Source organism: Salvia miltiorrhiza, chromosome 3 (assembly GCF_028751815.1).
Source record: "Salvia miltiorrhiza cultivar Shanhuang (shh) chromosome 3, IMPLAD_Smil_shh, whole genome shotgun sequence".
Classification (NCBI taxonomy): domain Eukaryota; kingdom Viridiplantae; phylum Streptophyta; class Magnoliopsida; order Lamiales; family Lamiaceae; genus Salvia; species Salvia miltiorrhiza.
This window is the reverse complement of record NC_080389.1, coordinates 39,979,718-39,992,163: the sequence shown is the minus strand read 5'-3', so window position 1 is coordinate 39,992,163 and position 12,446 is coordinate 39,979,718. Positions and strand designations below refer to the sequence as shown.

The 12,446-nt window shown below is 38.1% G+C and overlaps 2 protein-coding genes across 5 annotated transcripts; both read left to right on the top strand.

Moving 5' to 3' along the window:
* The first annotated feature begins 571 nt into the window (after positions 1-571).
* LOC131016676 (actin-like) lies at positions 572-3,417 on the top strand. 4 transcript variants are annotated; one of them, XM_057945387.1, is made up of 4 exons: positions 572-764; positions 868-932; positions 2,055-2,121; positions 2,190-3,417. In XM_057945387.1, exons 3-4 carry the CDS (start codon positions 2,062-2,064, stop codon positions 3,261-3,263), a joined length of 1,134 nt encoding a protein of 377 aa, XP_057801370.1. In that variant the 5' UTR covers positions 572-764; positions 868-932; positions 2,055-2,061; the 3' UTR covers positions 3,264-3,417. The 4 variants fall into 4 exon arrangements, with proteins under 4 accessions (XP_057801370.1, XP_057801368.1, XP_057801367.1 ...); XM_057945385.1 differs by having other exon boundaries at positions 575-764; positions 2,050-2,121; XM_057945384.1 differs by lacking the exon at positions 572-764 and having other exon boundaries at positions 774-932; positions 2,050-2,121.
* Positions 3,418-5,018: 1,601 nt separating this feature from the next.
* On the top strand, positions 5,019-9,773 carry LOC131018795 (protein FAR1-RELATED SEQUENCE 5-like). Its single transcript, XM_057947505.1, has 2 exons — positions 5,019-7,122; positions 9,469-9,773. Exons 1-2 carry the CDS (start codon positions 5,019-5,021, stop codon positions 9,771-9,773), a joined length of 2,409 nt encoding a protein of 802 aa, XP_057803488.1.
* Positions 9,774-12,446: the final 2,673 nt, after the last annotated feature.

Genomic DNA, 12,446 nt, shown 5'->3' with positions numbered 1-12,446 from the left:
AAATTTCTTGGTTAATAATTCACAACAAAATCTAAAGTATATTTGCAAGTTCAGAAACACTAGATGAAATTTAGGTGCAATCGCCAAGTATTTTACCTTGGATATTCGAAACCATCTGAAAAGCAATCGCGGTGAATCACAAACTCCAATTGGTAGCTGCCGGTGATCGAGAACGGACAATGCAGATGGCGTGGATTCTCTTTGAAAGTCACGAAAATTTTCCCTCCAAATTCCTAGTTTTTATAGTGCCAAAAATGGCTTCTTGAAGCAGAGATCGTGTACGAAAAATGAATTCTTGAAGCAGAGATCGTGAATACGTGGATGAGATTCTTGTGTCTTTTTTAATTTTAATTGAGGGTACTTCAGGAAATTCGTTGATTAATAAGTTAGTGGGGGAGGTGATACCAAACACAATTCATAATTGTGGACGTGGTTAAGGGCGTGAAGCAAACATTAAATTAGACTAATTATAAAGCCCTTTTAATAATGGGCCTTCCAGGTAATTAGATCTTAAAATTAATCATGCATTATCTCGGTTAATTTAGCAAACACGCCCTTAATTTCACATAGTTTTTGCAATCATTAGTTTTTTTTTTTTTTTAATAAATTATACTTTTAATATTAATAAATCTTTATGAAATTATATTACAAATATAGGAGACTGATGCGAGGGGTCAATATTGAGATTCACCCTACAAACATTCTGTACACTAATGCACGAGTCAATCGGAGAAGATAAAGCGAGATTGGAGTTGCATTTAAAGGTGAAATTTCCATCTCATTTCATTCGCATTTGCATTTCACTTCGCTCGCTCATTTTCTTTCCTTCTTATTTTGTTTGTTTTGGAAACGTGATCGGCGCTTCAGCTGTTGGAAGAACGCCATAACATTCTGTTGTTTCTCTAAATCGCTCGAAATCCTTAGAATCAGAGGTGATCAAATTCTCTCCAGTTGTCAAATTCTGATTATTGTTTTTTTTTATTTTGCTCGCGCGTTGATTTTCTTGTAAGATCAGTTTTTCGTGTTTTATTTGTCGATTGATTTATGGTAATCGTTGCATTTGTGATATCAATGTGTGTGTGTGTGTTTTCGTGTGCGAATTACGATATTGATGTATTTTTGTGTTTGCATGGATGAGATCTTTCGTAAGAGTAGATTATTATTATTATTATTATTATTATTATTATTATTATTATTATTATTATTATTATTATTATTATTATTATTATTATCGGTGCTTCGTGATATGCGTAATGCATGCTGATCCAAGTTTCGTCTTTCTGTATGTTTAAATGTGTATATGTATATTTTTGGTTGAAGAATCCAGCTGCATTGTTGGTCCTTTGATATTCTAACTTTTTTAGAGATTTCTATCAATTAATTATGAATCTGTCTTATAAATCTGATGACTTGTATTGCATTTCGGTAGTTATTCCATGTGACATTTTGTCTGCTGTTGGTTTCAATTTATTTAAAAGAGTAAGGAGATAAGATCTAGCTGCTTGCAAGATTTTTTAGAAAATGGCATCTCTTGGGGGGAAAAAAAAAGCAAATCTGGAATCGAGCATGATTCGGTTTAATGTGAATGGTAGTAGGCATGATTTGATAGCTCTAACTGAATTAATTTGTTATTACCTGCATATATAATCATAATGAATTGAGCATGATCCAGTTTGTGCAAATTTTCATCTTCAGTAGAAGGGAAAGAGAGCTGCGATCATTTAGATCCTCATTTGAATAACTGGCACATGAAATGGTAAATGATCGGCCACATTGTTGAATCGCACGAACAAGACATAGAAATCCGTATCCGAGCTCAAGGGAGCTGGACTTTGCTAAAAAAGAAAAGAAACATAAGTGGAGCAGTATCACCCTTATTAATTTTCTTTAATTTGGCATTGCAGTTTGCTTATTATGAATTAATTTACCTCTTTAATGACGTGATTCATTGCATTTGGTAATGGATGTTAATCTTTTATTACCTAATGGAAAAGCTTGTTTCCTAATCTTTCATCCAAAGTAATCATGAAGCTTGTATTGTGTTGGTAGGTCAGCAAATAAATGGCAGAAGGTGATGATATTCAACCTCTTGTATGCGACAATGGAACTGGAATGGTCAAGGTAGTATCATTGGTTTCTACCAACTTGTCCTCTGTTTCAGCGGTAACATGTTGTAATTAATGTTTCAGGCTGGGTTTGCTGGAGATGATGCTCCTCGTGCCGTGTTCCCTAGCATTATAGGGCGGCCGCGCCACACAGGTGTGATGGTGGGCATGGGGCAGAAAGATGCATATGTTGGGGATGAGGCACAATCCAAGAGAGGTATTCTATCTCTCAAGTACCCAATTGAGCATGGTATTGTTAACAATTGGGATGACATGGAGAAGATTTGGCATCACACGTTCTACAACGAGCTTCGTGTTGCGCCTGAGGAGCACCCGATTCTTCTGACAGAGGCACCACTGAACCCAAAGGCAAATCGAGAGAAGATGACACAGATCATGTTCGAAACCTTCAACTCCCCAGCCATGTATGTTGCTATTCAGGCTGTTCTGTCCCTGTATGCGAGTGGTCGTACGACTGGTATCGTGATGGACTCTGGTGATGGTGTGAGCCATACTGTGCCTATCTACGAAGGCTACTCCCTCCCTCATGCTATCCTTCGACTGGACCTTGCCGGGCGCGACCTCACTGAATTCTTTGCAAAGATCCTGACGGAGCGTGGCTACAGCTTCACCACCTCTGCTGAGAAGGAAATAGTGAGGGACATGAAGGAGAAGCTGACATACATTGCTCTAGACTTCGAGCAGGAGATGGAGACGGCCAAGACCAGCTCTGACATAGAGAAGAACTACGAGCTACCGGATGGGCAAGTGATCACCATCGGGAACGAGAGGTTCCGGTGCCCCGAGGTGCTGTTCCAGCCGGCAATGATCGGAATGGAAGCTGCAGGGGTGCACGAGACGACCTACAACTCGATCATGAAATGTGACGTGGATATCAGGAAGGATCTGTACGGGAACGTGGTGCTGAGCGGTGGGACCACCATGTTCCCGGGCATTGCTGATCGAATGAGCAAGGAGATCAGCGCTCTGGCTCCAAGCAGCATGAAGATTAAGGTGGTGGCTCCGCCGGAGAGGAAGTACAGCGTCTGGATCGGGGGATCCATCCTTGCTTCCCTCAGCACCTTCCAGCAGATGTGGATAGCTAAGGCCGAGTACGACGAGTCCGGCCCTTCCATCGTGCACCGGAAATGTTTCTGATCCATCATGCCAGATCATCTTGCTTTGTTTTTGGCGTTTTTTGTTTCAAATTCACCAATCATAGGCTTCTCTTGCTTTCTTTATAGTATTTGTTTTTCTCATACGCTTTCTTTGTCGCACATTTTTGTTCATCAATAAATTAATTTCTCTTCCATTTTTGCTTATTATCGACATCGTTGTGTTTATTTTAGATGTTTTCTTTTTCTCTTTCCTTATTTTTCAAGATGTAAGAAATACTCTAAAAAATATTGTTCTTTCTTCATCATCATTTCCCAGTTCGGATCCTCTGTCCCCATTTTCTGTGCCACTTCATGTCCCAACTACAATACTACACCGTTTTGGATTTAATTTGTTTTCATTTTCTTTTGCTAACATTTAATTAAATGATTCGCACCTATCGGCTCGGCTGAATGAAGCCAAGAAACTTCTTCTTCTTCTTTCCTTCTCCAACTAAATCTACTCAATTCCGAAAAATAAGGATTTCGCATTCTGTACAGGATTTGGTTATGGATATCCAAAATCAATCTTTTTCTTACTTCAATCTTTTCTTCTTCTCCGCATTCTTCCATGCTCGAATTTTATTATTTTTCTTTTTCTACAAGAACCAATTTAGTGTGGAGAACATCACTACATCCATCTCCGAAGCAATTGAACATTTTACCTTGAAGACGACGGGTGAGTTTTGTTTTATTCTTTATAGTTTTTCGCGAGTTGTTAATTAAGTATACCGGCTCTTGATCTATGCAGAACTTATTTCTTCTGCCCCTTTTCTATGTAATTTTGTGTTGATGTGGTTTTTGATTGAGTAAAGATATTTACTATTAATATATATACTGTTAGGGATAAATACATAAATCTTTTCTCTCCAAGTTGGTGTCTACAGCGTAGGATCAATTAAGAGACTCAGGAGCTATATTTCTTCATTGTCCAATGTCCATTCACATAGCTTCACTAATACAAAATTCTGCCAAGCTTGGGGTAGTTTAGGTGATTTTTAAATCATGTTTGGATCTTTTTGCGACTATAGGGTGTTTTCAGGTGCTAGGGGAAAAATCCTTTGTTGAGTTATTGTTCCTATTATGTTTAAACTGTAAATTAGGAGTAAATTAAGATTGATTTATGTTCTGCTACTTCACATGATTGCTACATTTTCATGTTGAAATAAATTTCGAGATTTCTGTTTAAAATTGATCTCTAGATGTTGCTTCTTTGTTTTGTTCAGATTATTATTATTTTTTTATTTAATGTGTGGCCTTTGTTTTTTACAATGTTTGGTTGTAAATCTTCGAACTGCATGAGGGAATATTTTTTGTTTCTTTCTTTGTTCATTTGTTTAAGGCTTTTCATGAAACTCATATATATTCACAGTTGTTTGAATATTTATTGTTATGTGCCTTTTCATGAAACTCATATATATATATATATATATATATATATATATATATATATAGAGAAGGGTTCAACAGAGAAGCTAAATATTGTGGAGAATAGAGAATTCGCAAAATAAAAACGAACAGATTTATAGTTTTAATGAACAGATCAATGTACCGCATGAACAACAATTTGCCCCGGGTTCGAATCCTGCTGGTGGCGAGTTTTTCTATATTTTTATTAAATACGTCTGTTCATTACTTATGTTGATCTGTTCGTAAAATATATAGATTTGTTCGTTCTCTCGAAAAAGATAATTCTCTGTTGAACTCAACCCATATATATATATATATATATATATATAATACCACAGAAAAGCTTGGCATGGAGATTGGTGGTACATCTTCTCGCCGTTTGAGTTTTGAGTCTGCTAATGAAGAACATAATCAACTTCATAGTGATATGATAGATGATGACAGTATGAATCATTTAGTTGACTTGACAAGTATGAACAGTAAGGAAGATACTCCAAAGATTGGTATGAGCTTTGATACTGAAATGGATGACTATGAATTTTATCTAAAGTATTCAAAACGTGTGGGCTTTGGTGTTAGAAGAAGCAAAAGTCACAAGAACAAATATGGAGAATTAGTTGACAGGATCTTTTGTTGTAGTGCTCAAGGAAAAAGATCGCAGGATAAACGTGATATCTATGTAAAAAAGGCTCGTCCAGAAACAAGATTTGATTGTCAGGCTAAACTGAAGGTTAGCAGTCGAGAATCTGGAAAGCTTTGTGTGGTTGAGTTTGTTGAGGAGCATAATCATTATCTTTCAAGTCCAAACAAAATACACTTACATAGAATTCATAGAAAAATAGCTCCTGTTGCAGCATTGCAAATTCAGATGGCAAATGACATGGGTATCACACCTAAAGCATCTCATGATCTTATGGCAAGACAAGTAGGAGGGAGGGAGAATTTGGGTTTCATTCCTGAAGATTATAAAAATTATTTGCGATCTAAGAGAACAAGAGATTCGAGAATAGGAGATACAGGTGGAGTATTAGAATATCTGCAAAAGATGCAATTTGATGATCCGAATTTTTTTTATGCCATTCAAGTTGATGAAGATGACTTGATTACAAATATTTTTTGGTCTGATGCAAAGATGAGAACAGATTACTCACATTTTGGGGACGTGGTTTGCTTTGACACAACTTATAGAAAAAATAATGAAGGTCGTCCTATTGCCTTATTTGTAGGCGTGAATCATCACAAACAGACTGTGATTTTCGGTGCTGCATTATTATATGATGAAACAGCTGTAACATTTGAGTGGTTATTTGATACATTTACTAGAGCTATGGGTGAGAAGAAACCAATTACTATTCTGACAGATCAAGATGCTGCAATGGCTAAGGCATTATCTTCTATATGGCCTGAAACTCATCATCGTTTATGTCTTTGGCATATTTTTCAAAATGCTGCAATTCACTTGAGTGGTATTTTTTCGCAGTTTAAAGATTTTGCTAAAGACTTCGGTGCATGTGTATATGATTATGAAGAAGAAGATGAGTTTATTGCAGCATGGGACAATATGTTGAAAAAGTATGGACTTGAAGATAATGATTGGTTGAAGCGAATGTTTAAACTAAAAGAAAAATGGGCCTTAGTTTATGGAAGACAAATGTTTTGTGCTGATATGACTACCACCCAAAGAAGTGAGAGCGTGAATAGTATTGTGAAAAGGTATGTCAACTACAAGCACAAGTTCTTAGAATTTTTTAATCACTTCCAAAGACTTCTTGAAGATCGTCGATATGAGGAAGTAAAAGCTGATTTCAAAGCAAATACAAGTATTCCATCTATGGTGTATCCAGTTGAGATTTTAAAGCATGCAGCTAGAATCTATACCCCTGAAGTATATAAAAAGTTTGAGCAGGAGTGGTATAAATCTCATGATTCTAGTTTGGAATACTTTGAAGACGATGGGTTATTGGTCAAATATAAAATCACCCCTCACAATAAGATTCATCACCATATAGTTACATTTGATTCATCAAGTGAGAAAACTAACTGTAGTTGCAGAAAATTTGAATTTGCTGGGATTTTGTGCTCTCATATTTTGAAGGTATTCACCATGAAAAATATTATGAAGATCTCAAGTGAATACATCATGAAAAGATGGACACGACATGCCAAAGCTGGATTTATTGGAGATTCAAATCTCAATAAGTTCACCTCTTATCCAAAAGTACTTCAAAATCTACGATACAAAGAGTTATGTGGGTTGTATGTTCAGTTGGCTACAAAAGCATCTGAGGATGAAGATACTTACAGAATTGTAAAAGATGGAATTTTGAAGATGTTTGATATGGTGGATGGCAGATTGCAAGGTCAAGAGTTAGATCAACATGCAGATCAAACAAGTTTGTTGTTGAATGAGCTTGATTTACAAACTAATGAAAGAAACACTAGTGCAGTCAAAGGTATAAAGTCTAAAAATAAGACAACGGCGGGCAAGTTTAGAAAAAGGTTCAAGAAAAAAGAAGGCGGGAGGCAAAAAGGTTCAGACTTCATCTTCTAATTTGGAGGTTATGCATCTGTAATTTGTTAGACAATGTTTCTAGATACATAGTCAAATTTTGGCGGATTTAGTTTTAATTTTATTTGTTATTTTGGAATAGGGTGTCCAAGGAAATCATGACATTATTTCTGGTGTACCATGTTGGGAACCTTGTGGAATATCCTAACCCTTGTTTTGATGATACCAAAATTCATAGGACTTAATTGTAATAGACTAGAATCACTTTGAACTCAAGTGTTAGAGTTCGTTTCTAGTTTAGCTTGCGGTGTCAAAGACTGAAGACTGAAGACTGAAGAACGAATGACTGAAGACTGCAGATACCAACTGAAGTATCAGTTGAAGAATCAGTTGAAAACTGATTACTTAATGCGCACAATGGGCTGATACTAAAGTCAAGTATCAGTTGAATATTCCTCCTCGGACTGATCTTCCAACGTTCAGAGGAAGCCACGTACTCACAAAGTACAGCCGCATTAAATGTAGAGATCTCAGGATCTTATCTCTGCAGAGGTCATTCCTATCTGGTGGTAACTTTTCAGAGACGTCACATCTCCTGTCCATCAAAGAGAGCCGTTTTCACCCAGACAAGGAACCTCGAAGATTGAAGCCTCAGCCCAAATTCGAATTGCTCTCCAACGGAAGAAATCTAGAGGACGATCTACGCCAACGGATCTATTCAAGAGTTCTCCTACAAATAGCGCTCGAGGATCACTTCAATCTTCACCGATTCAACGATATAAGCTGAAGCTCTGCCGAAATTGCTACTCAGCCTAAAGCTTAAACCTCCCCAAAGCTTGAATCGAAGAAGAGAATTCCAAAGCGTAAAAGTCTCTGTGTTGTTTACAGTTTTCAGCTTTACGTTCTTACTTGTGTTATTTCAATTGATAAACTGAACACTGATTAACTGCAAAGAGAAACCTAATAACCAACAACGTGCTCCACCGAGGCTATTGCGAAACTAAGTTTAATTTCCGCTGCGTATGATATCAGTCTGACTTATCTATCTTTTGATAGTCAGAAAGAGTGTTATCATCTCTGTCTTAGCAAACTCGACTGAAGCCCTTACTTGCATCAGTTAAGTTCCAGCAACTTAACTGATAACTCTTTACTGAAGAGCTTTCAGTATCAATCGTCAACCCTGTTTGGTCAAAACTGATTTCAGTAAAACAGGAGTCCTTGTTTGCATGTAAAGTTTCGTTTTGATCTCTGACTGAGATCCCTCTGATTGAGGATTGAGTTAAAAATAGCCCATATGTGTATTCCCCCCCCATACACCTATTCGAGACCCTCTGGACCTAACAATTGGTATCAGAGCAGGTTGTTCGCAAGAACTATCTGTATCTGATTAGGTTCTAATTGAACTAGATCCTTTTTCTCAAAGGTCTCAAAAAAGTTCTCTCTTTCTTTTTGTGCTTGCTATCTGTTATATCTGCCGTTATCTGTTCTCTTTTTTTTTATGGAGACTAACCACAACAGATTATCTTCTCTACCTATGTTTAGTATTGAAAAATACGACATATGGAAGTTTTGGCTTGAAAGCTTCCTTACCGCCCAACATTGCCGAATGTGGGAAGTCATCACCAGCGGACCAATCACCATCACCGAAATCGTCAAAAGGGTTCCTGTTAATCCACAACAAGATCCTTACGATGAGGTCCAGGCCCAAGCAAAAAGCAAACTTAACCACAGAAGAAAGGAAGCAAGATGAGCTAGACAACCTCACCAAAAGCATCATCTCCGGCACCGTTCCCGACAAGCATGTCATGAAGATCATCAAGTGCGGAACTGCAAAGGAGATGTGGGACATTCTGGAAAGAATGTGCGTAGGTTCCGAGGAAATCAAGGAGAATAAGCTATCCATAGCTTGCCAGAAGTTCGACTCCTTCCTCATGCTCAAGAATGAATCTGTCGAGGAAATGGAACTTAGATTGAATCAAATCTTGAATGAAGTTCAATCCATTTCCAAAAACAAATACACTCAACGAGAAGGATCACGAGGAATTGCACAAACTCTTTCTTGAATCAGAGATTCAAACGAAGACGCAACTCCTTGAGCTGTCTGAGAAGATCAGAGAAATGCATATTGACTTCCTGAAGACGTTCATGCCAAGAACTGAAGTCAAACTCCTCGTTACAGAGACAGTAAAACCTATCCTGGAACGACTTGCGCAAGTGGAACGGCAAATCCAACGATCTCAAGCGTCCCCTGACTCTGCCCTCCTTCAGAAGATGTTCAATGATCTTTAAGAGATAAAAAGCCGACTTCCTCCTGATGATGCCAAAAAGGGAGAAGAGGATTCGATGAAGCTCATCCGAAGGGAAGAGGAAATGATCCCCTCTGTCTTCAATAGGGCTGAAGAGATCATCGCAAAGGTTGCTCCTACTTTTGCTACAGTCGAACTCAACAGAAAGAGAAGCAGAGAAAGCTCCTCAAATGAGCCAGAGCTGAAGAAGACGAAATTCGACTTCGTATCAACTCTAAAAGAAGGTCAAAAGCTCGAACACTACTTCAAGAATGGACTGATAGTTTCATTTTTGGAAAAGTTTGAGTGACCTGACAAATGGATACCGTCTGAGTTGAACGATTGGTGGGAGAAAACCAAGGAATGCTACACCAAATGGATGATTTTTGCAAACATCCAAGGTGACAGGGACTACAGGAATGACGCCTGGAAGTACTTCCTGTTGCAATTGGAAGAACGAGATTTAGTTCTTCAAATGCAAGACGCTCAAAGGAAACATGGAAAAAGCATTCCTGATCCTCAGAAGAAGATTGTGACTCCACCAAGGATTAAGAATGGAGTCAACAGAGACAGAATCAAGAAAGAATTCAGAGCCATATGCAAGATTTGGAATTTGCATCCAGACTTCAGTGAAGCCAGAGAAATATGGAATGCAGTCTTCAAGCTTTACAATCAGAAACCGTGAGTCTCTTGGCTATCTTCTGTATTGTTTTTTTCTGATTCCAAATTGTAACTTAGACTGATGGCTTATCAGTCTTTATTAATGAAAAGAACTTCTTTTTTATCTCAACCTGAAGACAATGACTCTTTGTCCAGGCTCTGATTATGTTTTTCTGTCTTCTCCTTGTTCTGTTTTTAGAATTGTTTCGTTCTTAACTCTAAGTACAAGTTTTTAGGTTCTATTGTTAAGGGGGAACTGTTTTCACCCCAGTTTTAGAACTTGTACTGTGAGTTCAGTCTTTTTGTTGTCTAGAACTGCTGTGTGGTTTTGGCATCATCAAAAAGGGGGAAATTGTTGGGAACCTTGTGGAATATCCTAACCCTTGTTTTGATGATACCAAAATTCATAGGACTTAATTGTAATCGACTAGAATCACTTTGAACTCAAGTGTTAGAGTTCGTTTCTAGTTTAGTTTGCGGTGTCAAAGACTAAAGACTGAAGACTGAAGAACGAATGACTGAAGACTGCAGATACCAACTGAAGTATCAGTTGAAGAATCAGTTGAAGACTGATCTTCCAACGTTCAGAGGAAGCCACGTACTCACAAAGTACAGCCGCATTAAATACAGAGATCTCAGGATCTTATCTCTGCAGAGGTCATTCCTATCTGGTGGTAACTTTTCAGAGACGTCACATCTCCTGTCCATCAAAGAGAGCCATTTCCACCCAGACAAGGAACCTCGAAGATTGAAGCCTCAACCCAAATTCGAATTGCTCTCCAACGAAAGAAATCTAGAGGACGATCTACGCCAACGGATCTATTCAAGAGTTCTCCTACAAATAGCGCTCGAGGATCACTTCAACCTTCACCGATTCAACAACATAAGCTGAAGCTCTGCCGAAATTGCTACTCAGCCTAAAGCTTAAACCTCCCCAAAGCTTGAATCGAAGAAGAGAATGCCAAAGCCAAAATCAGTCACTGCTGATTACACACATTCTCTTAGACCTTAGGCAAACCTCTGTTTACACAGAAGCCAAAGGTCAAACTTGCTTCAAAGAACTTGTTCTTTGTAGTAAAGTTGGCACTCGATCAAACTTCCCCCCCATAATAGTGTTTGAGTGTTTCAGAGTTCAGGAAGGTACTCTCACTCTGAGTGAGAAGTCTTAGCACGGGTTGTGTTGAGCAGAGAAATCCGACGCGAGTGAAGCGTGGGTCCTGAAGAAGGGTTTTCTTCAGTGGTACAGTTGTGTGCACCCGGCAAGCACACGGTTTGGTTTGCAGTGCACCTGTTAAGCACTTGCGGAGTGGATTGTTGGTCTGATCAACCAACCGTGGATGTAGGAAAGGGTTTTCCGAACCACGTAAAAGTCTCTGTGTTGTTTACAGTTTTCAGCTTTGCGTTCTTACTTGTGTTATTTCAACTGAACACTGATTAACTGCAAAGAGAAACCTAATAACCAACAACGTGCTCCACCGAGGCTATTGCGAAACTAAGTTTAATTTCCGCTGCGTATGATATCAGTCTGACTGATCTATCTTTTGATAGTCAGAAAGAGTGTTATCATCTCTGTCTTAGCAAACTCGACTGAAGATCTTACTTGCATCAGTTAAGTTCCAGCAACTTAACTGATAACTCTTTACTGAAGAGCTTTCAGTATCAATCGTCAACCCTGTTTGGTCAAAACTGATTTCAGTAAAACAGGAGTCCTTGTTTGCATGTAAAGTTTCGTTTTGATCTCTGACTGAGATCCCTCTGATTGAGGATTGAGTTAAAAATAGCCCATAGGTGTATTCCCCCCCCCCCATACACCTATTCGAGACCCTCTGGACCTAACATGCCCTCTATACCATATGAAAGCGTCAACAAATTTCAGGTTTGTGCTAATCTTTTGAGTTAAAGTCTTCTTGTTATTTTTCTAATATATTTTATTTATTGATAGCAGGAATTTTCTGCAAGTTCAAGTCATCAAAATTTTGATGGATCCTCATTATCAATGAGCATGACTAGCTTACTTTTGGTAATATTTTTTTTATAACATCATTTGTGTCGATTTGTGACGTCTTCTTGCATTTAATTGGAAGATGATATTTTTAAGAACACTAGTTGATGTTTCACCTACGTACTTAGATTGAAACGCTAATTATATTTGGTGTCGCTCATTTTATTGTTTTTGTTTCAGGCACAACAACCACTTAACTTTGGTCCTTTGCAAACAAATGACTCGCAAGAAAGCATTGGTGTAAACAAATGAGCTCATGGAGTCAATTGAAATGTGTGTCATTTGGTTGCTCTGAGCTTTGAAATATACGTGTCTTGTGTG

Bases quoted from the DNA above. Each gene is read 5' to 3' on its own strand.
- LOC131016676 (XM_057945387.1), top strand. From the start codon at position 2,062: ATGGCAGAAGGTGATGATATTCAACCTCTTGTATGCGACAATGGAACT. The intron at 2,122-2,189 runs GTAGTATCATTG...TTAATGTTTCAG, and splicing joins ATGGAACTGGAATGGTCAAG to GCTGGGTTTGCTGGAGATGA.
- LOC131018795 (XM_057947505.1), top strand. From the start codon at position 5,019: ATGGAGATTGGTGGTACATCTTCTCGCCGTTTGAGTTTTGAGTCTGCT. The intron at 7,123-9,468 runs GTATAAAGTCTA...ATGATCTTTAAG, and splicing joins AAACACTAGTGCAGTCAAAG to AGATAAAAAGCCGACTTCCT.